General features: G+C 46.4%; 1 protein-coding gene across 1 annotated transcript; it reads right to left on the reverse strand.

The window, feature by feature from the left end:
- Nucleotides 1–2282: 2282 nt before the first annotated feature.
- SETD7 (SET domain containing 7, histone lysine methyltransferase) lies at nucleotides 2283–26826 on the reverse strand. The gene is made up of 8 exons (XM_065633452.1): nucleotides 26699–26826; nucleotides 21149–21278; nucleotides 15165–15366; nucleotides 12958–13147; nucleotides 11062–11143; nucleotides 9819–9936; nucleotides 9394–9551; nucleotides 2283–8386 (listed from the first exon to the last, which is right to left on the reverse strand). Exons 1-8 carry the CDS (start codon nucleotides 26736–26738, stop codon nucleotides 8206–8208), a joined length of 1101 nt encoding a protein of 366 aa, XP_065489524.1. The 5' UTR covers nucleotides 26739–26826; the 3' UTR covers nucleotides 2283–8205.
- Between the last annotated feature and the right edge of the window lie 870 nt (nucleotides 26827–27696).

The raw sequence follows: 27696 nt of genomic DNA on the forward strand, positions 1-27696 counted from the left end.
TCTGCTTTGATTCACACATAAATCCCCACACAGGGAGGCTGGAAAGCGGCGCCGTGGCACTCCAGCGAAGGGGAGAACAGGTGGTCCTGGGCAGGGGACAGAAGGGACAGGAGCATCAGCACTCAACGCGCACCTGCTGACATCGGCTGGTGTGGTACGGCGGGACCACACGCTCACCGGGGAGCACAGAGTTCATCGGCAGCAGCCAAAGCAAGCAAAGGTGAGCGTCCTTGGAGAAACCCCTCATGCTGCTGCCAGGCAGGTGCCCAGGGCACCGTTTCTGACGTTTCTGGATAGAGCCGTGTGATCTTCACTTCAGACCCCACCGCTAACCTTTTTCCTTCGGTTTTTTTTTCCTACCCAGAAAGGTGCTGGAGTTTGCCTGGATTTTGTTCCTTTCAGAAGACAAACCCGTACCTCTCTAGGATAAACACCTGCTCCCCTGCGCGGTCACCCAGGCAAACGGCTGGTACCTCCCGGGGCGGGACGCGCCCGCGGCGCGGCTGCCGGGGGCTCTCGGTACCGAGACCCAGCTCTCCCCCTCACTGCTGCCGTTCCCCGGGGAGCTGATCCAACCTCACAGGCCGAGCCCGCGGCTCGGAGGCACCGAGGAGACCGGCCCGGGCCCCCGTCCCCGCCGCCGGCGGAACGCAGGAACCGCCGCGGCAGGAGCCGTCGCTGCCGCCGCCGCCGCCGGTTCCTGACCTGCGGCGGGGGCTCCTGAGCTGACCTGCGGCGGGGGCTCCGCTCCTGACCTGCGGCGGGGGCTCCTCACCTGAGCTGCGGCGGGGGCTCCGCTCCTGAGCTGCGGCGGGGGCTCCTCACCTGAGCTGCGGCGGGGGCTCCTGAGCTGACCTGCGGCGGGGGCTCCTGAGCTGACCTGCGGCGGGGGCTCCTGAGCTGCGGCGGGGCCCGGCCCGGCCCGGCCGGCACTCACCGGCGCTGCTCCGCGGCGGCTCCGGCCGCCCCTCCCGGCCCCGCGGAGGCGGTGCCGCCCGGCGGTGCGGAGCAGGTACGGGGAAAGCTCCGGCCCCGCCTCCGAGGGGGAAAAAAAAAAGTTCCGTGTCGCTGCGAAAAAAAAACCCCAGCAAAACAAAACGGCCAAACCGAACCAAAACCAACAACGCCCCCGCACAAACACAAACAAACAAACCCCGCAGAGATTGGGAACTTTCGTCCTTTTTTTGCTTCAGATTTAAGTGCTGCTTTGGACGACACGTGTGCACAATAACTTATGTTGGGGAAACCCTCTCTGTCCAGGCCATTAATGGCTTGTGTGATCAGTTTATTTAGATTGATTGGCAATGGCTCCTCTGGCACATAGGTGCCCTCTCTGCCTTGGAAAGAAAGCACAGGCACCCACAAATCTGTCCCTAACAAGCACTGCACCCTTTAAACTTTTTTTTTTTTTTTAAATCAATTAATAAGTTATCTATCTTTAAATAAATACAGAGCTCCTCCACGGTGTGAGCAAAGGATTGCGCCACCAGTCTAGGACTGGAACACGACCAGGCTGGGTGAAGCCAGCCCAAATGCAGCATCCACAAACCCAGTGTCATCTTCCGCACAGCCTGATGTGGCGATAAGGCAAACACACAGCAAGCACTCATCCTTGCAGCTTTAGGGCTGTGGAGGTTCACCTGGCAATGCCAAGGCCAGGCGTAACACGGAACAAAAACCAGTCCCTTCTGCGCCCTTGTGGAGGGGGAGAGCACAGCCTTTGCCCGCCCAAGGCGCCCTGAGGTACCACAGCAATGGCAGTGATCACAGAGGGCAGGGAAGGCACCCAAGTGCTGCCCCCTTCCTCATAGCTCACCCAGCAGGAGGGTACAGTGAATCAGGAGAGGAGTAGGTTACCTGCCTGGAAGACACTGCTGCTGCTTGCTGCCATGCCTCCCTGCTGCCTGAGGGGAAAAATATACCCGTGCACACTCGTGTTTTAAAGTACAACTGTTAAAGACGCTTTGGGACAAACACGCAGGATGTTCTTCCATATCACAACACAACTAAAGCCCACGTTACAGGCACTGAGAAGAGAGAAGCGAATAGGAAAAGCAGCAGAGGTGCCAGGAAAAAACCACGGCAGTAGTGTCGGGAGTGTTCTGCTGCTAGTTCACTATTGATATAGTGTGGCCTTAACGTGTGTTAACTGTGCACCAAATTCCGCTCCCACGCATCAGCAATAAATGTGGCTGCAAAGCACCCACAGAGTACACAAGCAAGGGGGAGAGATCAGAGGATGCCCCAAACCAAGACACACAAATAACAACGACAGGCGATGGTTCTGTTGAATATTTTAATATCTGCATTGCCTTCGTAGCGCAATTAAAGCAATCTTTAAAATTCACTTATTACAAATGTTTGTCAAGTCTATTTTTCCCCAGAAACATTTTTCTTACTTCCTTGCACATACACCCAAACACACTATAAAAACCTCATTCATAACATCAAAGGAAGGGCAATCATCATTCATGTAAACATCTTTCTTAGAGTTATCCATTTTTTAAAAGTCATGAATAAACCTACAGATGTTCAGTAAGGCTCATAGTTCGAGTACAAATGTCATAAAACACCTATCAAGTACTGTATACAAGTTAAATACTCCGGGGTTAACTGTTAACACACGTGTAAGCTCACCCCAAGGATTATTCTTTAGCACTTAGTTCTTCAGAACAGACACCCAGTAATTATGGGCTAAAGAGTATTAAAACAGCAGAAGGCCCAGCGGAAACTGTTAAGTAATACACAATTTTAGTCTGGATCTGAGCTCAAGAGTTAAATTCAGTACAGTTACAGTAGGAAAAGTTTTCTAGGAGGAAATCTGCAGAAAGGAAGGATGGGTCCGTTTGTACAGTATCATGGAGGGACAGGTTGAGAGGTATGTCCTGAAGATGTGACTGGCCTTGCTACTGCAATTATTTATGACAGTTGTGTGTAATGCTGCATACATACTTTCCCAAATAGCAGAAATGACCATTTGTAATTGTAAAGATCATCTGTTGCATCTCCTCTTCAAAAATAAAATTGATCTACTTATTATATCTTACAAAAAGACATCCTTTTAAATTTGGTTTAGATCTTAGTGGAAGGTTTTTGTTGTTTTTTTTTTTTTTTAATATTCATTCTACCATGAAAATATTTCATACAAACATCATTTTACGTACAAATATGTTAAAACTTGTGAAGAGGGTCTTTCCACACTCATGATTTTATGGCTTCAACATTTAATTGCTTAGAATTTTTGTGTATATATTTGTCCTGGAAAAAAAAAAAGTAGTTACAGTCAAACTGGTAGAGAAAGAGGGCAGGAGCTTCAATTGCCTGAAGACAGAAGAGCGCCAAGAGGAGGGTCCATTCAACAGATAGCGACCTTAGTGTGCAAAACCTTTGATCTGGGGCAAGTAAACATGCACTCAATCTTGCACCTTTTAAAAAGAAAAAAAAAAATCCCTTGTAAGACTGCTTAGAAATGCTTTGTCCAAAAAAATATATTTCTCATGTTTCCAGTATACAAAGCAAAAGGAAGAAGTTCTCCCCAGGGTGCAGATGAGCACAAAGCCCACTTACATCCACAGGTAAAGCTGCTCCCACGCCTCGTTCCTCGCCCAAATGCTCTCAGCGTATGTCAGCAGGTGTAAGTGAGGAAGAGGTGTCTAATGCAGCACCTCAGCACATAAGGAGACACTTCAGCAACATTGTTTTCGAAGCAATTGTGGTTTTTTGTTTGTTTGGTTGGTTTTTTAAGTGCTTGGAGGTGAATTCCTCAGGCACCCACAGCTGCAGCGATTCTGCTGTGCCAGAGGAAAAGAAAGCAGCAGGTAACCAGCTCTGTACAAGTTCTCACCTCATCGCAATGGCAGCGTTTTCCAAAAGACTGTCAAAACGAGCGAAAGGATTTAAAAAAAAAAAAAAGAAAAAAAAAATCGCAGAGGTCTCTGGGACAGAAGCGACACTGTACAGTTCCTGGCACAACCGAAGTGGTGAGCACCGGTTTTGACTGAAGGACAAGGGCACCCACAAACAGCAACAGGGACAGCTCACCCACAGCTGGGGCTCCCCCAGGGCTTGCTGTCAACTGGGAAGGAAACAGAAAAGTGACAATTTCCACCACTTCTCAGTTCCTTGCACCAGGAGAGATACGCTGGCTACTCTGCTCCTCCAGTACCTGGCAGAGAGCAAGAAACCCCTGACAGCGCCCTGGCTTCCACACCAGCGATGTGCTACAACAGCCCCGGGGAAGAAACCGCAGCCGCTGCCAACCGTGTGCAACACAAAAGGCCAAGTTAAGGAGAAGGCTACCTTGTCACCCCTGAAACACACAGCCTCGCGAGGCTGAGCAACAGGCCTCCCAAACACCTCGACACCTGTACCAGTCACCCAGGAGCTGCACCTAGGAAAAAGCACCGGCCATCCTAGGGGGTACTGTTGCAACTGTGTTTATGTAGGTTAATTTTTTTTTAATTACTACAAAAAAAACCCCACCAACAAACCCCAAACTTTTCCAGATTTGTGAAGGAAAATCAGGTAGATCCCAGAGAGTCAAATAATAGCACGAGACTCAACCTGAGATACGCTCCCAGGCCTAACCCCTTTTCCCTCTTATCCAGAGGGGGGACACAGCAGCAGGCAGCTCTCACCTGTAACTTCTCATGCTCCCTTGTTTCCAAGATTAACCACTTCTCCAGAAAACTAAGCTTCTGTATTCCTGGTGACAAAACACAGTGCTGCTGTAGCAGGAAGATCCATTTATGATGTTTTTTTTTGAAGAGGCAGCAGCCTCTAACACAGGCTGACATAGGCTCTGTCTCTTAAAAGGGCTCAGGTAACAACCCTCTCATCACAGAGGAGCCCCGCACAGCACTGCAGACCAAAGGCAGACGCTGGGAACTGACCCGTACCTGAAAAAAGCAGCAATTCCACCTTCTCCTACACCATTGTTTAGTCACAACAGGTACTCTGAGAGCCAGCTGCTCATCCAGGCTCGGCTTACAGGCATCAGCTCTTCTTCCAGTTTCTGTGCCGACCGGACAGGTCTTTGCCCAGACTCTGAGACGTGGAGCTTCTTTACTTATTGCACATTCACCAATAATCAGCTGCATTCAACAAGCTCAAATGGATTGCTTTGCAAAATGACTACTTCATCTGCTCCAAATGAAAACCATATTTTGGTGTGAGTCTCCTGTTACTATTGATAAATAGTTTTGCTAAGCTGGTCTTGCTACCTAGTGAGCCTCAGAAGCTGAGCTGCAATATGTTGACCGAGTTAAGGCATTATTTGGAGTTCTGTAACTAACCTGTGTTTGAACCTGTGGTTGCCAACACACACCTCTCAAAAACCTCTGAAGAACACAAAAAGCCCTGAGCCCTTTCACTTCCCAATGGTAAAAAACATCCCAACCATCCCCACTCTAATAGACCACAAAGAAAAAGAAAACAAAGAAGAATTAAAAGGCCTGGTCCTGAATCAAGCCAAAGCAGCTTTATAATCACAACTTCTATAGAAGGTTGGTCACTGAAGAAGGGATCTGTAGGAGGACCAATAGATTTTAACAGAGCAGAGAGAAAAAGGACAGCAGGGCTAACAGGGACAATAGCCACAGCTGTGGCAACTACCAGGCTACAAGCATACACAGGAGAATCTGCTTGACTGCCACCAAATTAATGGCTTTTGAGAACACACAGAGGATACCTCAGTGCCTTTTTCTCCTAGAATTACCCCATTTTAGGATGCAACCATCTAACCTGAATGCACAAAGAGCACCTATCTTGTATTTATCTCAAAAATCAGGCAATATGAAGACTGACAAATCTACTAACACATAAGCAACTCCACAGGAGGAGGAGATGGCAGAGGAACTGGAGACTGATCAGGAATGAAGCTGAAAGAGCTCTAGAGATCAGAACGTTTTAAGCACAATTCGCTAGCAGGCACAAAGAGGCGAGCAGTCCAAAGACTGTGGAAGGAGTTACCATCCATTCAAAGCAAGGTTCACGTAACTTCCCTCTCCTCTTCCCTGCACATAAACACAAGCTTCAGCTGTGCAAACATCATGGTCCTGGCAGAGGAATCCACCAGAAGCACACAACAGCCTCCTGCCAGAGTGGCAAGTCTTCCTGCAAGTGGCTGAAACAGCCATGATCTCAGGGAAAGATGAGGACACGCACGTTTCTTCCTGAGGCCGACCTGCTGAAGCCGTGCTGCCAATTGACCTTCGACACCTCCCTCACCCAGGAGGCTCAGTTGTGTCTGCAGGCCCAGCCGGGTCCCTGAGCTGTCCCTCCTGCCGGCCACCTGCCCTGGGCGAGAAGCGGAGCTGCGGCCTGAGCCTCCAGCGTGAGGAGACAGGTGGCGTCAAAGCCCACATTCGGATCACTGCTGAAGGGCGTCAAAAAGCTCTGAGCCCGCTGGCCCCCCAGCACAACCACGAAGCTTTTGCACAAGCTTAAATGGCGAGGTGCTGGAAAAACTTTGTGACCAGCCACAGGGACTGAACAGAGCCCCAGGTTAGAGAGGTTCTTATTTACCATTTCTAAACCTGTGCGGGTAGCAAGGCAAAGATTTTGGGACTGCCCGCAACAGCAACCTCACCCTTCTGCTTGTAGGTACCAACCCTCTCCGTGTCCAGCTCCACATACAGCCGGACACCTCCGGTCCTTCAAGCAACCAGCCGAAGTGTGTTGCCACAGAAATGTAGGTTTGATTCCCAAATAATTTATGTTACATATATACAAACTTTTTTAAACTACAAACATTTAAAGAAAGTGTTGCAAATGCATTTGAGTTTTTCCTAAGCTGCTAAACCCAAAAGAGAACATTGGAGTCCCAAAAGGGCTCCAGTATCCAGACCAAGATGATACATTATTTCTCTTTTATACAGCATTAGGCAAGACCAGTACAGTATCTGAAAAAATGCACAACTCCCCTACCCCTGAAAAAACCCCAGAACACAGTCCTGCAGGTGAATATTCACAAGCCTCCCACTGTTGGCTGCAACAAAGCTATGGATTGACTGCTGTTTCTAAATATGAGCAGTGAGTGATGTTTTTACATTCATTGTTTGTCTTTCGAAAACAATCTTTTCACATATATATTTTTTTAAATCTTATTTTGATATCTCATACTATATTAATTTACTGTCTCTCAAACCAGTACTACTAAAAGACGGCTACAAGGCTATATTCTTTGTCAACTGAACACATACAAAAGATACAGCTCTCCTCAACCAAGTACTACAGCCTGCCCTCAAATACAGACACCTCCTGTAGAGAGAATTCACGCGAGATTCAAGCATCGCACTGCTAGGATTTTTTGCCTCGAGAACTGGCTGCTTTAACACAAAACTCATGAACACCAATGCGAGTAACGTGCCCGCATTCCAGAACACACGCTTCTGAAAGCCCTTCAAAAAGTGAATCTGTTTTCTCCTTCCAGGAAATCTTCATGCAAAGAACAGCATCATCTGCATGTCCTAATTATAAATTAAATAAGCCAGCCATAAAGGCTAGATAAATATTAGGTTTGAACATGTTGCTATGCTACTTAGAGAGCCACAGAGACCAACACACAGCACTCTCACATACACATACAAGCCTTTCCACTAGTTAGAAAGGATTTTCTCCTGCAAAAGAGGATTTGTAGAAAGAACAACGTTCAGACAAGAGGAAAGGGGAATTAAAACCCAGCCTCCTATATGCTAATAAATTAACTGCTCTATTGCAAGATTCAGATCAAAGGTTTAAAAAGGCAAAATTATGCTACTATTAGAGAATATCAAAATATTACTGTTATCACCACAAGTGGCATATATGCAAAATGCAGTTGCACAATAATGCCTAGGCAGATAGAGAGCAACACTAAGTCTGCCGACTAAAAGTGAACGATATACCCATTTTAGTTTCCTGTCTAGTCTTTTGGCATCTTTGCATATGGTGCAAAAGCATAAGCTACCAAAGAATATCACGTCTCGTATAGAATATTAAATAATTTCTCCAGATAAGTCTGGTGCAACTCTAGCTAATTTTAAATCTGCTATGAGTAACACAGTCGAACCTAGTTAGTATGCAAGAAACTTATCTCTTAACACAGAATGCAAAGTTATGATGCAACAGCATGAACAATCCCTGGTTGTCCAGTTTTCAGTATAAAGGTAGTGCATAGATCCAAGTTTCTATTTCAGTTTGCTGAAGAGAGAAGCAGCTTCCGTTTCACTTTTGCTGGGCAGCCTGGAAAGCTTTCAGTTCCAGCTGGTACCACTCCGGCGCCTCCGGCCCGTTTTGCCCAACGGGGTTGTGATCGTATCCATAAGCCACTGTTAATTCTTCATCCTTCTCCACAGCCCTGATGGTACGGATACACTTGATAGGCCCAAAGCGAGGATGAACAAACCTAGACAAAGAATAAACACTTTTGCTAGGCTTAGCTGTCAATTCACAGACTCTGTTAGCCCCTTTTTATCGCTTTAGAAGTCACTCACAGTTCAGAGCAGGATCATACAATCTGATAGCAGATTTGCTTTGAGTCAGCCTTATGAAGGCATAAATAGTAAGGCAAAAAATATCGATGTATTAAAAATAGCTTTGTGTAGCTCTATTACTGAAAGTTTTTCAACAGTCCTGCAACATTGCTTGTTTGAAATAAATAAGTAAAACACAGTTAATCACCGCCACATGCCTTGGGCGTGCAGTGGTAAACATCCGCCTGACAGAGAAACAGTATAGATTATGAGAGACTGGAGAGCATGGAAAATGGCTCATTTTAATTTCCTCTGTACAGGTTACCTACCAAACAATCACAACATACTTCTGCGCATCTTTTTACCCCAGGGTCGCACAGTAAAGGGAACTGGTTTATTTAAAGAAGGAGAACTATTTTCTAAATATGTATCTCCACAGGTCCGTCTGTTTATACATTAGTATGAAAATATTTATACCCTTGAGCATATGTATACATCAAAAGTTTCCTAGTGCTCTGCACCAAGTGCAGAGCAGCAAGATGCTTGTTTTCTGAGCTTCAGAAATGACAGCACATTTGATGGTGCTTGTACAAGCACCTGTAGCCCAGCAAATACTGTGCAGTCCTAGCCAAGTTAGGATTTAGAGAGTTGTGCTTAGGCATTTTAGAATCAACAGACAGTTCCTAAGGTTCACGACAAAACTGACGCCGTCGCAAACTTCAAGATACTCCATGGTGTAAGTCCCAAGAAACACCAAGCCCCAGCAAAGCCAGCCAGTTTCCAGCTGGGCCCCGGTGAGCAGGAACTCCTGCAGTGCCTGGACCCACGACTCCCAGCCCCACCGGCTGCTCCTCATCCAGCTGCCCAGTTACCAGTTACAGCCCCTGAGCCCCCACTGCTGGGCTGCAGGTTCCCCTCCCAAACACGGGACCCTACTTACGGGTCGTAGATGCAGTTAGGAGTGAAAGAATGGTTGGCCTTGTGCCCCAGCGAAGCGCAGTACTTGGCGGCGTGGTTGTAGGGCTCCGGCACGTCTATGACTGTTTCGTCATCAAGGGATATTGTATTTCCATTGAGGGACCAGTCTCTGCTGTCTACCTAGTTTGCAAGGCAAAAATCCAGTGTGTGCATGGAGGGGTCAACTTTGACAGCAGTTCGAAAGCAAAAGTTCAAATATATGCAACTAAACCTGTGTATAAGTCATTTAAAAACCCATCACATTTTAATAGAAACTTAGGTGAACATGTACTTTCTTTCAATAAACTCATCATATTAAAACTTAAGGGTGGGTGTAAGATCCTACTATAAGAAGAGGATTTCAGAAGGAGCAGTGAAAATTCAGACTGACTTTTTTCTCTCCTTTACCTCCTGGTGTGTAATTCGCACTCCGTTGTAAAAGGACATCACTGTACTGGCTTCTGCTGCTATTTTTGAAAATAACCCTTCTCCAGCACTGGAAATGAGAGAGACATCAACATACACCCTACAAGGGGAAATGGACATGGAATTAGTGATTTGCTACAGTTTTCATTTTCAATAAGTATTATCACCACACTACTGGCATAAAGACTAATATTTCAGCATAACAATAAAACTAAACAATTCAAAACCTCCAAACACAATTCCTTCTCCTTCCTCTCCTCCATACGTTCTCTGGATTTTGGCAAAGTAGAGATATGGTGGGAAGTGGGGCTGACTTTATCTGCTAGTTTGAAAATTCATTTTTTTTAAGTGCCAATCACTCGGTGATGGCTTCAGCTCAATAACTCTCTCAATAACATACCAGAATCCCACAGGTCCCCACTAAGCTGAAGTTGTTGGTGTACATGCACTGATTATTACTCTACCCAGCAAGAGTTCTCAAGGTCAAGCCCTAGATCTTCAAATACTTGCTGCGAATTAATGCCAGCACTTCACTAATTGCTTATTTAGATATTTCCAAGTATCAGAAAAGGACTATAACTGAGACAGCTACAGTGCAAGGCTTCTTAAAATCTAGGTAAAAAGTGTAATTGTGGAATAGCCACCGAGGAAGTAGAGAAGCGTCACTGACTGACTACAACAGGACAATTGCTGAGGAACGTGTTTTGACATCTCAGGGTTATCACAAAGAGTATCTCACTTTCCTTCAGCTCGATGATTTAGTCTTGCCACTTTGCTACACCTGTAGGGAGGGGAGAAAACTCTGTACAAGGCATGTCATTCAGCGAAACACACTGAAAGCACCACACTGCAAACTGAAGCTAGTTAGACATCTAGAAAATAGGGAACAGCATACTTATTTGTTCAGAATGTTGTAGATGTGGGCTATTAGTGGTGTCCAGGACTTGACTGAACATGCCTTTGAAATGCTAAGAAATCATCGTCATTTAATCTTTTAAAAAATATTGGTGTGTTCTAATCACTAGAGTGCAATTTTATTGTGCAAATCAGAAAGACATTTGATTAAGTCAAATGCTGACTGATGTGGAGTACGAGTTCCATTTCACAAACCTTTACACACTTATTTTAAATTTTAAATGAGGAAAGGTTTGCAAAATTAGGCCCTAAATATGTAACAGCAAAGAAACATAGACAATATTCAAAGAGAGAAGAAAAAAAAGCCTACCTCTCCGACTCGTAAGGATCAGGAAGAAGTGCATTTGTAGAAATGCAGGATGAAGTAGATTTGTCAAAACTGTATACTGGGCCTAAAAAAAACCAGAATCAACAAAGCAAATAAACTAATTGGCAGTACTGAAAGCATGCAACCCTTAATGTAATCAAGACATTCAATAATTAAATTTTAATGACTACAAGAAATAAAAGTTATGCTTCCAAAAAAAGGTATTAAATAGAACACACCTGTGAAAGGTTTTCAGTGAGATACCGTTTCTTGATTATTTTTTCCCTTTGACACACTAGAGTACCACAGCAGACTATGACAAAAAGGTGATTTATATGTTCTTCAAGCTACTAACTTTTAAAGTAGGACGGGACAGACTTTCAAAACGGACTCTCCCAGAATCTCTGATTCAAAAGTAAAGCAAAATTTAAAAGGATGTATTCAACACCACATTAACTACAAAAAATCTTGGACTATTTGAAATATGAAATGTTTTCTACTTCAAATCCTGAAGAGACTTCAACCAGCAGATAATGTTCAGTAATCACAAAGTACACTTGCTACAGTCATTTATTTCCTGCCATTAATAAGCAACTCAGTGGTACAGCTCTAATGATAACATTACATCCGTCTGGAATCAATTGCCAGAACTGTCTGGGAGATGGGTTAAGATGCAGGTAGAAATAAGATGGAGGGGAAAAAAACCCAAATCAAACCAAAACAAACCCCAAACAAACAAAACAAAAAACCAAACCAAAGAAACACAAAACCCAAACCAGAACATCACCAAAACCAACCAAGCAAACACACACCAAAACCAACCAACCAAAAACACCAAAAAAACCCCAAACCAAACAAAAAAACCCAACCAAAACCAAAACCAAACCTCAACAAACAGAACATTGCAAAGTTTGATAAAAGGCTGTTGTCCCTGGTGTCCAAGATCTGTTCTGGCTGAAGGCAGCTTCATCCAGAGTGTAAATGAATCTTATTTACAAAGTACAACTGTACCCTCTCAGAAGATATGTTTTAAGTTAAATTTTGATTTGGTATCACAACTGAGAGATTTAAAATAAAAAGTCACACGCGTTTGCCTCTCAAGCCCTTTTCACTGTTGTTTCCTGTTAAGTGAGACAATCTCTGCTGGCAAAACAGTAAAGGTGTTAGTGTAGTTTCTGTTGATTACTCAATGGCCCTGCCCACAGCTTAACCTACTCACCTCCAAAACGTCACATACACCTCAGAGCAACAAAACCACTCCAGAAGTACCAGCCCAAGCCACCACTGCCCTGGAGGAGGAGCACGGGCTGCATGGGTCGAAGGCACCACCCTGACCCTAACCATTTCATAGCCACTTTATACCAGCAGGACGTTACACAACAACTGAATCCAGTTCACTAATTCCAACCCCTGTGTCCTTTCAGCCCCGTAATGCAGGTGCCAGAATACTCACTGTGCTAACGCTCACTTGCACAAACCCAACTGACAGAGCCACAACCAAACCACAGCCTCCCTCTCCACTTTTTGTTATTTTACTGTAGCTGTGCCAGCGTTACCACTGTTCAGCAGGTTTTCCTGCTGGGCCGGACGGCAATGGCAATGGCGTGTGTGACAAGCAGGACCATGCCCATGAGCGCAGGAGAGAAGGGTTACGAAACACGGTTCAGCAGCACCACCGCATGGGCCACTTCCCGCGTGTTCCCAGAGCAAAGGAATCGCTCCGCCTGCCTTTCTCTCCAACCTTATCAGTTAGAAAAAGGGCTTCTCACTAACAGACTTATTATCACATCACATTGCAGCCAGCCTTTAGAGCCTCTAATGGGAAAAACTGTAGAAAAGAGTCGATTGTGGCAAAGAGCTGACAGCAAGAATACAGGTTTCTGTGTTAGCTGAACTTACTGCCTGGTACTACTTCAAACTGAGGTTTCCCATCCTCCACAGATGCCAGAGTTGCCAGTTTTGCTTCTATCATTTCTCCATCTATGAACCTTCCAGAATATGCAGTCTTTCCATCAGGATACACATAGGCTATTTTCTCTCCAGTCATCTCCCCTTCTTCATTCACTTCTCCCACAAGGCTGCCTCCATCCTGAAAGCATGGGCAAGAAACAGAAGGCAGAGCATTTAGTTACACTTTACTATCTTCAGTAAATTAAAAAGATTTTTCCCAACTTCTTTAAAGAAGCAATCTAAGTTACAGTAAGTTCAGATGTGAGCTCATGAAAAGGAGTGAGAAACAGACACATGAAGAAGCTGGGTGAAGTCATTCCAGTCAGGATAAAACTGATAAAAGAAATTAACTGGGTTTTCCATGTTGTTTGAAATAGGCAAAACCCAAGGTCTTTCCCTCCATGTGACACAAACACTGAGCTTCAGTTGACAACATTTTTAAGTGAACAATCCGTGAACCAAGGTCCAAAGCCACACACAAACTTTGACTGAGTTTTCTTAGCATGATACTGTGTGCTAGAGGAAAGAAAAAATTAAAATGCTGCTTTGCTCACTGCTAATTCATGGTACATCAAAAGACTTGAGCCTAATAAAAAACCAGCAAAAAACCATTGTTGCTGGACAACTGGAGAGTTTCTCTGTCCCCAGCATCCCCCCACGATGTCAGGTGTTACTCGACAAGAACAACTGTTTGCTGAAAGCCATCATCAGCAACACTTTTCCTCTCTAAGCTTTACACATTTCAGCCCTGGGCTTTGCCATCTGTGATTTGCCTGCAACTTCTGTTAGGTCTATTTGCAGAATTGCAGAATGAGGCACACAGATTAGCACAGATCTAACAACTTCTGGTGTTTATTTCAAAAAGGACAGGGAAACATCTTCAAATAGTGCCCTGGAGCAAAACCAGCAGGTGGGATGTGGAAACAGACTGGTTTAGATCAAGATCACCGTGCATGGACTCTGTTTCAGAGTGGGACCATTTTGTTCAACTCCAAAGATGAAAGAGCTTCAAAGACACCAGAGTAAGGAAAGTGAATCTTAAGTCTGGGTAAAAATTTGTGCACATAGCATCATGCACAGAATCATGCATAAACAATTGCATGGCAAAGGTTTTTTTGGAACACCTTGCATCCTTTAGTCTGGCAAGATGATAACGACAAACACTCTCCAAAGATCCACATTCCCAGAAGGTACAGCAACACTTTGTGAGCTGGAAGATGAAACAGGAGACATATGACCTGAAGGGTCAGCTGTGTGTATTTCATACACTAGTACCGAAAAACTGCTGCTTGTATGGCAGCATGCACCACGCATTTGTTGATTCTAACACACATGCTTAGTATTAGTGAAAACCCGTAAATAAAATGAACAGACAATGGTGAGCATTTGAAATGAATCTGCAGTTAAAATATGTGCAATATGTAGCACAGGAATAGATTGGTTTTTTGACTGGCATCTTAATTACATGTAGATGTTTTCCTCGACAACAACATAAGAACCCCTAAAAAGCAGTACAACCATTATTGCCCTAACTAGCATAGCTGTAAAAGCACATCAGAAATTTCTCCAGAGTTTTCCAGAGGAATACCCAAGTGTTTACCAAGAATCAGAAAGATCAAATTCTGGCTCGCTTGATGAGCAAAGCACTTGCCCACCCTCTAGTCAGAGGCACAGCTCTCACACCAGTTACATGTGATTTGTTGGGCAAAGCCAGGCTTCACAACATGCCCTGCAGAAGTGGACAAAGTCTCCTCTCCTGGTTAAATAAGAGCAGCAGGCTGCAATAGCTTGCAGGGCTCCCATGCCTCTCTTCTGCAGTCAGCACTACGAAGTGGTAAAAATCACTCTCCCAGCCTTACCAAGGAGATACACGTAAATGCACTTCCCAGGGGCAGGGTTCCCTGGAAGATGAAAATGGTGGAGGAATCTCACAGCCTTGCTAAATGCTGTCTGTTGGGCAAAAATTCAACACTGAAAAAGGTTTAACTGTGTGTTGGATTGTCCAAAATAAGAAATGCACAAAACTTCCACCTGGATTTTTGTGTGTTGACTTTTGACTAGCTGGGTCGTGGTATGTATTTGTTTCAGCTGGGGAGACAAGAAAGATAACATAATGGTGTGATTGTGCAATAAAGAGAGCAGGTGGTCAGGCTTACCGGGTAATAAATCCAACAAACTCCATGTCGAATGTTGTCTTTATACTGCCCTTTGAATATGAGGCGCCCGTCACTGTCATACTCCTGGGCTGGTCCATTCAGCTCTCCATCCACATATGTGCCATGAAGGACCACTCCGTCCTCGTAGGTGTAGATTCCCTGGCCTTGCAGAGCGTCATCAACATAGTATCCTTCCAGGGTGCTGGTAAAAAGGGAAAGAAAACAGCAGTGGAAGACTATTTGTCTCTCTAGGAAGTGAATCCAAAGTCTCAATATGCAGCACAGCACAACCCTGTTCCTCTGCTCGTCATTCTCATTTGAGGCCTGCATCTAGTGGAGTGCCTCACGGGTCAGTTCTGGGGCCAGTATTGTTCAATATATTCATCAATTACTTGGATGAGGGAATTGAGTGTACTATCAGCAAGTTTGCTGATGACACCAAGCTGGGAGGAGTGGCTGACACACCAGAAGGCTGTGCTGCCATCCAGAGACCTGGACAGGCTGGAGAGTTGGGCAGGGAAAAATTTAATGAAATATAACAAGGGAAAGTGTAGAGACTTACATCTGGGCAGGAACAACCCCAGGTCCCAGTACAGGTTGGGGAATGACCTATTAGAGAGCAGTGTAGGGGAAAGGGACCTGGGGGTCCTGGTGGACAGCAGGATGACCACGAGCCAGCACTGGGCCCTTGCAGCCAGGAAGGCCAATGGCATCCTGGCGTGTATTAGAAGGGGGGTGCTTAGTAGGTCGAGAGAGGTTCTCCTTCCCCTCTACTCCGCCCTGGTGAGACCTCATCTGGAATATTGTGTCCAGTTCTGGGCCCCTCAGTTCCAGAAGGACAGGGAACTGCTGGAGAGAGGCCAGCGCAGGGCAACGAAGATGATGGAGTGGAGCATCTCCCTTATGAGGAAAGGCTGAGGGAGCTGGGTCTCTTGAGCTTGGAGAAGAGGAGACTGAGGGGTGACCTCATTAATGTTTATAAATATGTAAAGGGTGAGTGTCACGAGGATGGAGCCAGGCTCTTCTCGGTGACAACCAATGATAGGACAAGAGGCAATGGGTTCAAACTGGAACACAGGAGGTTCCACTTAAATATGAGAAGAAACTTCTTCTCAGTGAGGGTGACAGACACTGGAACAGGCTGTCCAGGGAGGTTGTGGAGTCTCCTTCTCTGGAGACATTCAAACCCACCTGGACACCTTCCTGTGTAACCTCATCTGGGTGTTCCTGCTCCAGCAGGGGGATTGGGCTGGATGAGCTTTTGAGGTCCCTTCCGATCCCTGACATCCTGTGATTCTGTGATTCTACACGCTATTGGTACAGAGAGGCTGAGGGGAAATGTTCCAGAAAGTCATGTCCTGGGAGGAGCTGAACTGTCGACGCTTCTGTTGGGTACCTTACAGCCCTCCCCAAAACGCGCACCGCCGCTGCAACAATCGCCAGGCATCACTGTCCCCTTGTCTGAAACTTGGATGCGTTTGCTAGTTCCAACCAAATTTGAGAGGAACAAGGGGAAGGGGAGTAGGAAAGTAGGCCTGATTTCTCTGGAAAGCCGTGAAGAAAAACAGAAACTTGTTTCTGTGGACCTCCAGAGGCAGAGAGCAACTTACCCTGTCCTTTCACCACTGCATGGACACGGCATTCTTCACCTAAATTACACTGCTGAGCCTTTTTTATAGGCTGGGGTGGCAAATTAAAGCAGCAAATGGACTGCTCGTGCTCAAAGAAGAAATAATTACTTAAGCTGGCTACTCTCACATTAGGATTTTCTACCTCCTGTGTTTGGATCTTTGGTAACACCTCTCTGGTGAGATGAAAGTGAATGGCCACACAGGTGGACCATAATGGAGCATGCTACCAGTTCAGTGTTAGCTCCCCAGCAACACACTTACCAGCAACCTGTACTGGATTGGCTAAAAGCACTGTCTTTTTTCATGTATTCCTGTTAAAGTGGAACACAACCTGTCAAACAGAACCAGTGGTGCACTTGGATTTGAACAAAGAGACATGATTTCAATTCAGTTTTGTCTTGCAAACCCTCTAGAAGGGATGCAACAATATCTCGCAATCTGCTTCGTTTCCTCTCTTAAAAAAGGCTGCTGAGAGAAATGACAAGGAATGAGAGCATAACTGTAAAAGAGAATCTACTCAGTTATTTCTTTCTCAGGTTAGAATTAGCATCAGGAAACAAACTGTTTAGTTTTTACCCCAGCACACCCAGCGAACAGCCAGCTGCAGTACACATACTTTCACTGCATACTCCTTTTTTCTGATGCAGACATCTACATCTACCACACAAGCCCAAGCAGGGTCCAGGAGCACATGGCTCTACATGTTTTACAAAAGGTATTTTCAAGAGCTGCAGAAGGCATGTTTTCTCAGAACTAACTTTCTGGTTTCTAAAGCTTCACTCTCTGTTCTCACATAACTTTGGCATGCTGGTTGAGGTCTCCATGGGAAAATCCACTACAGTAAGAGAAGGTACATCACCCATGACAGACAGCGTGTTTACAAACATGACTTCAGCTTTGGTTTTCCACAGCTCCCTTCACAGCAATGCTGTTTTAAACATCCCCTTTCCTCACACTGTGCCCTGTCCCACTGCGATGCTCACACAGCCTCAACGCAAAGCCGAGCAGAGCAGGAAGGGGCAGGAAAGCAGGTTTACATTTCAGTCGGATTATGAATTTCTTGATCCAGGTTGCTGCAGAGCTGCACGGACAGCTACAGCAGCACAGCGCATGAGGGAACCACCATGAATCTGTGCACTTATTTGACTGTATTTGACCATTTGACAACACTTTTTCCTCCAGTTTATCACAGATCACCAGATTTTAAATTCATTGTAGCTGGCAACACATACAGAGTCCAAATGTAGGTTTACTGAAAAGAAGCAGCTACCCCCAGTTTATGTCATGAAAGAGAACAAAAAACCTTCTTGTTGGCTTCAATGGTATTAGTTGAAGTTAACAAGCTGCTAAATCACAACAGTGCTTCAGCACTGGAAAAAAAAATATTTTCTTTTACTGTAACTCAAATCTCTAGGTTTTCTTTCATTGTATTAAGCTCCAAATGATTCACCTCTTTCTACTCGCATATCATCTAAGGAAATCAAAAGAAAGGTACTTAAAGTAAAAAATCCATGTCTTTCAACCTTGCCTAAAAGGTCAGCTTCTCTCAAACTTCTATACTTTCCACAGTTTTTTTGAGCTATTTCCACCTCCCCCCCCACCCCGCTCCTTCTCTCTGTTTTTAAGCTCTCAAAGTATGGTGTCTGCAACCAGACACAATGCTTGCAACTAAGACCTGACCAGCACAAGGAGGAATAAATAGCTTCTGTGTCTTGCATAAGCAAAATCTCATTAATATAAGTCCTGAGCTTGCCTATATTTCTCTGGTTTGCTTCTCAGATTGTTTGTGATAATGCAAAGTTTTACTAAAGTCAAGATTTATGAGATGTACTGTCTTCCCATTATCCACCAGGCTTAGAGGGGATCAAGGATATCCACTACCTAAAAAATAAACCAGAGATAAGAGCTGGGGGGGGAATACTTACTGCATTATCCTTCCAGGTATTGTGACAATGACAGACCCTGTTCTCTCACTCCCCGATCTCCCACCTTTCCCTCTATATGGGAACATAAGAACTTTTTCTTGAAAATAATACCATTCTCTACTGTGATGTGGGAGATGTCAGTTTACAAGAGTTTGTAGTTAAAGGAGAACAGCAGCTGTAGCTCAGTGCCAAACACAACTCCCATGCTCAGTTATTGCACAAAGTGTTTTTGTAAGGCGCACTCCAGCAAACCTCAGCATCGATGAAAGCTCGAGTACAAGATCCAAAACAGGGACTATGCCAGAGGTGAAACTTCTCTCTCTGAAAGAATATGTTGGGTTCTGTTGTATTTTCAAAGGAGGAGGAAAAAACAAATGATATTTCATTCCAGGTTTCCACTCTCTTAAATAACCAACAGGAAACGAGCAGCTATTCCAATAAAGGGAAAAGTTTTCGCAGAGGCAAACAGGGCAGCTAACCCTATTTCCCAACACTCAAAAAATGAGAACGCTTACAATGCTGCCAGCCCAGTGGCTGACAGGACTCAGCTATTCCCAAATAGCAGACTCACAGCAGCCCAGCTGTCAGCCTTTACCAGCAGCCTGTAAGGAAAACAGATCCAGGAACGCTGAAACCAGGGAACTCACTGCACTGAAGCGCACAATGCTGTAAGGGGAGAGGTGTTTCGAGAATTTTTTGGCATTCATTTCTGTTCTTTATAAAGACTCAGCCTTGCCCACGGCACGGGTAATGGAAACAGCACGTCCTGTTCCATGCTAAATGATTCTTCCTTCAACACGTCACGACACCTGAACCATCCACTTCAGAGAACAACTTATTCTTGCTACCTGGGTGTAGGCAGGTAAATTGCAACTTCTTTAGCAACTAGAGTCACTGCTCGCTTAACTCTGCTTTAGCTAAATTTAAATAAGCTTAGAGCAGCTTATAAAAATATCCCATTTTCCAAAACCATATAACAGACTATTTTTGTATATTTTCATTCTGCTAGATCCTGAAGTCATACAGTAGCCAACTGTTCAATTTTTTAAGGGTTATGAAATTTTTTAAAAAAAGTTGGCAGCACTGAAGCTGGACAGAAAAGGCTCAGCACAGGCAGCAGCAGCCTGAGTTTTCCCACAGAGCACTGCCAGTACCCTGGATTACTTGGAGGAGCACCTCTACAAACAAAATAGTGGGTCACTTTCTCTGCCTGTACAATCAGCAACTGCTCTGCTGAGATCATCAACAAGCCTTACGTACATGTGTCCATAGAGACGCTGTCTGCTAGCTTAAAAAAAAGGCCATTTTAGAGAGGTCAGCTGCTGAGCATAACCGATTTTCAGTTACTCACACAAGGCTTAATAAGCCCATTACCAACAACAGTGGGGATTTTTCTTCGTCCAAGTTTGGAGGCCTGATCAGTTTCTGCATAACTGAATAAATATATTATCTTTCTCATGAAAAAAAACCCCACAATTCTCAGTACGATGCAATTGCAAAGGCAAGTACAGACAAGGAGCTGACTCACTGAGAGCACAATACCACCGCTCCTGCTCACAAGTTCGCTGAGCAGGAGGAGAGTAGACCCGGCACGACTGTCAGTTTAATGGCTGCTATTCATAGTGCCACCAACAGCTGCAAAACCATGAAGAATCATGTCATTTTATACATCTGCCACTCTTTTGGAGGAAGTTCTGAGCAACTGCAGAGAGAAATGCTGCAGTTGGGGGAAGATGTACAAGGTGTTCATAACGAACATCTGAGAAGAAAACACATGCACAGCTACAGATAAGCCCAATTTCACTGTCACAATTCCCAGTGAAGAGAGGGGCTTTTCTGAAGATCAATCAGGCCACAAGCAACTTGAAGAGGATTAGGCAGAGCTGGGAACAAAACCATATTTAACTCAGTCCTTTAACCACTAAACAATTTCCAGGACCGAGCAGAGGGTAAGCCTCCCTCTCAAGGTCCCACGTCTGTGCGTGGGGCCCGGCACAGGGAGCTCCCAGTCCACCCGCAGTCTCTATATACAGGGCTGTAAGGCAAACAAAGAATTCTACTTGCAGTTATGGACTCAAACTTTGTAGTCCAAGGCGTTGTCCACATGGTTTCCACTAGCTCTGACCACCTCCCAGTTCGTATGGTTTCTAATTAGTTCATGACTTTACAGTGTTAAAAGTGCTCACGCTGCTGCATCCTCCCACCAGGGAACAACTCCAGGCATCACGTTACACACAAAGTTCCCAAGCCCCCAAAGGTACCCTGTCAGCACTATGCCTACAGCAGCAATAGAGGAAACTTTCCAGCTGGTTTTTAATGACAAAGCTTATCCAGAAACTCCAGCAGCATACAATCAATGTAGATTAGTTTTACATCACTGCAAGCAGGAGGCAGAACATAGAAGAAAAATTGAGGAGCCAGTGTCTACCTTCCATCAAAAAAGAAGAACTTGCCACGGCCGTTCTTTTCTCCATGCACGAAGTTTCCCTCAAATCTGTCAGTCGATGAATAGGTGACTGTACAGAATCCATGTGGCAACCCATCATCGTCTAGATGCCCTGAAATACAATCCAGACAAAGAGCAGAGGAACACATTAAGCATTATAAAAATTTGCAAACCTGTTCTGATTATACAGACGCTTGAAATGCAGTAGCTCCCTAGTACAAAACAGCAATCCCTACCAAGACACTTCTGTTAGGAACAGTGATCAGAGATTTGGTACAACTAAAGTTTCTACTGGGGTAACACACTTCGCTTAAAAGAAAAAATAAAACGGGTCAGGATAAAAGCGGAGGTATGAGAGACAGGAGAGAGAAGGGAAGAATAAGCAAAAAGACATGTTTCTAGAAGAAACAAGGTTCACACTATTCTAGCTTGTGTTAATATATGTCTTAAAAAACCCATCAATAAATATTTATCTAACATATGATATTATTTCCTGGTGAGAAGAGAATAGATTTGGACTCAAACCACTGAGTAAGAAAGGGTTTGTCTGTTTGTTTGTTTTGATAAGTATGTCTTACAACAATGCGGGTGTGTCACCTTGTAGCTATACACACAGGAATTTAAAGAAATAAAAGCATATAATATCCGTAATGCTATGCACTTTCAATATGTCAGTCAAGTTGCTATTTCATATTTTAAATGCTGCTCTCCAGTGCCTTTCTGACGTGTTCACATTACATCCCCCATGCCATTCCCTTTCCCAGCCATATCAGTTTTCCCCATTTCAGCTGCTGCACATGGGGAAAGCAGAGGGGCGATGCACTTGGATCCTCACCTGCACGGGTCTGTATTTTACAGAACACAACCGGTCAACTCTGATTAATCTAAAGCATAATAAAGTTCATATTGTATCTCCATCTGCCTCTTCAAAGCCAAAGGAAAATGAAAGAAGGGTGGTTTAAATAATCGTTACAGTCTAGTTTACCTGCGTGAAGTTGGAGTCCTTAGCGCTGCACTAGGAAAACATCGCTCCGGCTGCAGAACGAAGATGCTCAAGCTCAGCAGGGCTGCTTCCAGCACAGCCACACACCAGGTGTGGGAGTAACAAGCTCCCATTGTCACATTTTAGCAGGTATAAATCTTGCATGAAAACTGACAAACAAATAAAAGCTAGCGTATGTTTCTGTTCTTCCACATTTGTAAATAAAAACCGACCACGGATCCCCTGAGTGTCTTGGTGAGGCACACAAAGCCTACTAGAGATGAGAGACAGCACACGCGTCTACCTCTGCGGGCTTCGGGTCAAGCTCTTCCCTGACCAAATTTGCCCTAAACTGAAAAGGTTCAACACACACCTGGAAAGGCAGAAACAAACTCCAGTGTGACGGGGAGTGATCACAGCCCAGGCTGATGGAGGCAACAAGTGGCACTTCAGCATTACCAGCTCTCGAGTCCTACGCCCAGAGAGAAGACAAGCTGTGTGGACAGCAGTGGGAAAGGCCATCCACCCATGTGGCTTCAGAAAGCCACCTATTCATGCCCTGATTGCAACAGGTCCACAGGGTTCTGTGGGCACAAGGGTACCCAGAGGAGAGATGCACGTTCATGTGTTCTTCTCACACCACCATAAATTTTACTTTTTACAAGGAAGCTGCTGCTTCCTTGGGATGCTTCACAGACTCCCAGGGACACCACAGACATGGCATGATAAGGATGTGGGGCAGCATCTGGTTAAGAAGTCCTCTCCTATGAGGCACAGGACCTGCCCTAGCCTTTTAATGTCAGAATCGTTGACAGAAGAATGCTATGCAGCACAGGATACTTTGTCAGGATATATTTCCAAACTTTTGTCTACCTCGAAGTAAAATTTAATTTAAAAAAAGGAGAGAGACAAAGATAGAGGAAGGGAAAAAAGAGCTAAGCAAATGTTCCTCAGGGTAACCAAGCAAGGCTGTGCAGTTTCACTACTCATCTCCCGTACTTTTCACATTAAGTATGGAAATGCACTCAGAAAGAAGGTGGACAGGAGAAAATAATGGTGAAATACCTAAACTCATCCAAGACTCCCTCCTTCCTATGTGTGCTCCCCAAAGTTTGTCCTGCACCTGTTCTGGCACTTGCCTGGTGCCCTGTGCAAGTCATTGCAAATCGCTAAGTTGGCAGAAAATTCTTCCCTTCCTTGCTGTTTGTTGGGGCTGAGCCCACACCCCACAGCCACAGCAGAGCTCGGTGGCTGGGAGCCCACCTGTCCCTCAGGACTAGCAACCCACCTTGCTTCCAGTTCAGCCACCTCACAAAACATCACCGAGCTCTTAAGTGAAGTTCCCAGCCTGAGCTAGACCTAAAAAAGTTAAAAGCCTGAAAACCTAATAAAAATCAACTGACACTTCTTACTGTCCAAGCTGCGAGAAGTACCAGAGTAAAACGAGAAAGCAAAAGTAGGGGGTTGGGAAAAAAGCTACATCACTAAAGGGCTTTTAGTAACTTCAAAGATAAACCCTTTAGGACAGAAAGGGCAGTGTACTGCTGTCTCCAAAAAGAAGAAAGGCTTTTTTTCCTCCCAGTCAGCCAGGACATCCCTTTTTGTAGAAGGGAAAAGTTTTAGGAGTTATGTCAATTTAACTAAAAGCTCATTGAAATTGCTGACGTGGACACCCCTTTTAGAACAAAACCGACCATGTCAGCACTTACGGTTTTAATTAAAGGCTTCAGTTTTACCCATATGGGAAGGGTATAGTGGTATAAGTTCACAAACCCTAATCAGTACAGTACCAATTTTCCCCTCACTATGGGAGAAAAACTTTTATAAAAAATTTGGATTAAAAAAAATATATACTGGCACATTACACTATTAAAACAAACAAACAAACCTGCAACTTTGTTCTCTGTGACTATTCAGTTTTGTCAAGATTTAGCTGGAATGCAAAGCCCAACACAAAAGCTGCCATGCTTGTACACAGCATGCATGTCAGGACTTTTGCGTGGTACGATACAGACTATCCCAGAGATTTAAATGGTCAGATTTGATCCAATGGCCTCTATACAGAGTCTTAATCTCAGCCATAGTACAAAGAACCCAATTCTTCTAGTATGCTAGAGATTTTCCCCTACTGGAAAAAACAAAACAAACGCCCCCCGCACCCACCCCCCTTCCAACAAGAGACACTCAGTCTCGCTTAGTCAATAGGGAAAAAAAGTAATTTCAAGTTTAATTACATAGATGCAACTTTTCCTATGCGGCTGAGGCCTTAGGCTCTAATTCTGTTCCAGATGAAGTCAATGGAAAAAATACTCATTATTTCTGTGGGAGCAAAGCAGAGCATTACGCTTCCCTTTCTCACTTCTCTCACAAATGGAAAATAAACCTGAAGTGTGTAATCATATTTTTCAATTACTGTAAAACCTCACTTTTATTACTTTTTTAAGCGTCTCTCAAATCTCCTCTTAAGCCCCGACCGTGAACTTTTCAAGAAAAGGAATTACACTGACAGGGGGTAGTTCACCATGCAGCGTGATGAGACTTTCCAGTAACACTGATCTACACAAACCAAAGATAAATGCCCTTTGCTGTCAGTATTACTATTACTTAACAGAAGACATACAGTGTGCATCATCAATAAAAGATTCTGGCCACAAAGATGCCAGATGGATGTTTTAGGAGCAACAACGATAAACAATCCCTCCCCTCACAATGCCTATAAAAAAACCCACGTGCTGATTTCTGTCACATTTCTGTCTCCCTTTGGGTAAGTGCAAAAACACCCAGCCAGCCTGCTCCCCCCAGAGCAGCACCCTGCTTCTGCGTCACTCCGAAAAACACTTACTTTCATATACACTGCTGAATAACATATACTTTAAAAACTTGTTTCCTTAGCCCACAGAAACACTAAGCAAACTCACAATACAGTAGGACGCTTTACCTGGGATATAAGTATCAAAACTATGACTCTTGACACAAGACACAATTGTAAGCCATAGATTTGAGGAGCAAGGAGGAAAGAAAGTGGGAAAGACATCTGTTAACATGCAGGGCATGCCCCATCCATAGCACCCTGCGTTTGAAGAATCTCACTCCCCATCACGACCATGTTTTATCCAACAAAGCTTTCATTTGGCTCTGTTACCACATGGCTATTCCATAAATCCAGATCCTAGCAGCAGCTGCTTAGCTCACATCTATTGTTAAACTATGCTGCCGTGCTCGATGTCTTCTTCAGAGAAACGCGCTTTGTGGCCTAATCCTCCTGCCACGAGATACAAACAGCCCACCGCCGAACGATGAGAATTACTGGCATCTTGTCATAAGCAGCTCCTTACTTGGTGTGCTTAATCCCAACAGCTGAAAATCCAGGGCTGCTCCTTCTGGCAGGACTGTGCCCTGCGAGGGACCCTGGGGGAGCAGGCGCTTTCAGGTACCGCTGGCGCGCTTTGCTCAAGAGCTGCACGAGGCAAACCCGAACCGCGCTCCTAGATGCTTCGGGATGACGGCGTGTTGCTGATCCACATCGCTGCGTGCCAAGGTTTCCATTAGGAATGCCTTCCAGACGCGTGTGCCTCAGTTTCAAAGCTCTTGAAGGGTTAGTCCTCCGCTCATAAAAGGCTAGCACAAAAGGAGGTGTATATTGCCCAAGAGATGGGCCTTCCCCCTCCAATTCGGATGACTCCACTCCAGCTCTGCTGCCCATACACACAACTACTGTAACTTCTTCCACCTGCTGTTTTCTTTTCCCTTTTCGGCATGCACTAACATAACCGCAGCCCTGAAGAACGACTGCCCCTCGCTTCCAGACTATTTCTCAAGGCCAGGTATACCTTGGTACTAGCTAACCAGGAGAAGCCACCACGGTCTGCAGCCCGCACAGTGGCTCAGGTGCTACTACTCAGCACGGAATCACAGAATCATTTTGGTTGGAAGAGACCCTTAAGATCATCGAGTCCAACCATTCGCAGGCTCTAGCAGCACAGCACGTCCTGCAGAGGAAGGGATGCGCAGCCCCGCACTGTGCCACAGGGGAGGCAGCAGGTACCACAAGCACCGAGGAGAGCAGCGGCCCGTCGCGCACACCCCGGGGCACAGACTGCGGGCGGAGGGGCCACCCCCTGCACGGGAGCCACGGCAGAACACGACCTTTTTTTCAATTTGTTTTTTTTATTTTTTGCACATTCGGGGCACAGCGCGTCCAGGGGCTGGAGCCTTCCAGTCGGGCTGGCGCGCAGCGAGCGGGGCGGGCGGCAGCCGAGGCCCGGCACCGGCACGGGGCCGCGGCGGGCTGCCCCCGCCGGGCCGCACCGCGCAGCGCTGCCCCCCGCCCCGGCAGCGCCCCCGCCGCCGGTCACACACCGCCACGTGCGGCGCGGCCGTTGCATAAGCCCGCTGATGTCATGCGCTGCCGCCGGCCCCGGCCGCCCCTCTAGGGCCGCCGCCGGCCCGGGCCCCCCCACACCGGGCCCCGCCCGGCGCCCACGGGGCCGACTCCCCCGCTCCCCCACGCCCGCCGGTGCCGCCGACCCTCCCCGCCCCGCGGCAGGTACCTTCCACGGTCTCCTCCAGCGTCTCCTCGTCGCTGTCCATGGCGGCGGCGGCGGCGGCGGGCGGGGCGCAGCCGCGGGAACCCGGGCGGGGGCGCGCGCGCTGCCCCGCCTCTCCCCGCCCCGCCGGGGGAGGGGCCGCCTCGTGTCCCCGCCCACACGGGCCGGAGGGGCGGGGCCGGGCGGGCCGCAGGGCCGCGGGTTCGAGGCCGGGGCGCCGCCGCCCCGCCGCAAAATGGCGGCTGGCGGAGGCGGGGCGGTGGGAGCAGAGAGCTCGGCCGCCCCAAGTCACCCCCAGTGGAAGCCGTGGGGGAGGCGGGGGGAGGAGGCGGATCCCCCCTCACATGCGTGTGAGACTCACACGGGCAGCGATGCACACGGTGCACAGGAGAAAAGCGTTTATTTCTCCTGAAGAATGCCAGTGACATGGAACGGAGCAGCACAGGCGGCTGGAAAACCCCCAGCCCGGTCTTGCACAGGGCTAGCACAGCACCCTTGCAATGCTGCTCCAAATTTGTCCTTACACGGAGGTGACCCCCTTGTGGACCCCTCACAAGCACCCCGAAACCGCTTCTCCATCCGCCACACTGAGAAACACTCTTACCTCATGCTCTTGGCCTTGGGGGATTTAGCTGCCATGGCACACGGGCTCTTGGGTTTCGGTTTGGCGGGAAGGGCGAGAACCCCATCAGTGGGTGCTGTCGGTGAGCTCTTATCCAGGGGCCGTGGGGCCGGTGCTCTGTCACCGAGCGCCTCAGTGTACCTGCAAGGGATCTCACACTCCACCGCAGCAGGAATCACCTTAAAGGAAAGTCAGAGCCTTTCTAGGTCTTCCAGCTGGCTGTCTGGGGCACACAGGAGATATCTCCTTCGTCCTACCGGAGGTGACCCGGACAGCCAGGGGCTGGAGCACATGCTCTGCAAAGTGGGGCTGAGGGAACGGGTCTTGTTCGGCCTGGAGAGGAGGTGGCTTCAGGGACACCCACCAGCAGCCCACCAGC

The sequence above is a fragment of the Caloenas nicobarica genome, chromosome 4 (assembly GCF_036013445.1).
Source record: "Caloenas nicobarica isolate bCalNic1 chromosome 4, bCalNic1.hap1, whole genome shotgun sequence".
Taxonomy (NCBI): domain Eukaryota; kingdom Metazoa; phylum Chordata; class Aves; order Columbiformes; family Columbidae; genus Caloenas; species Caloenas nicobarica.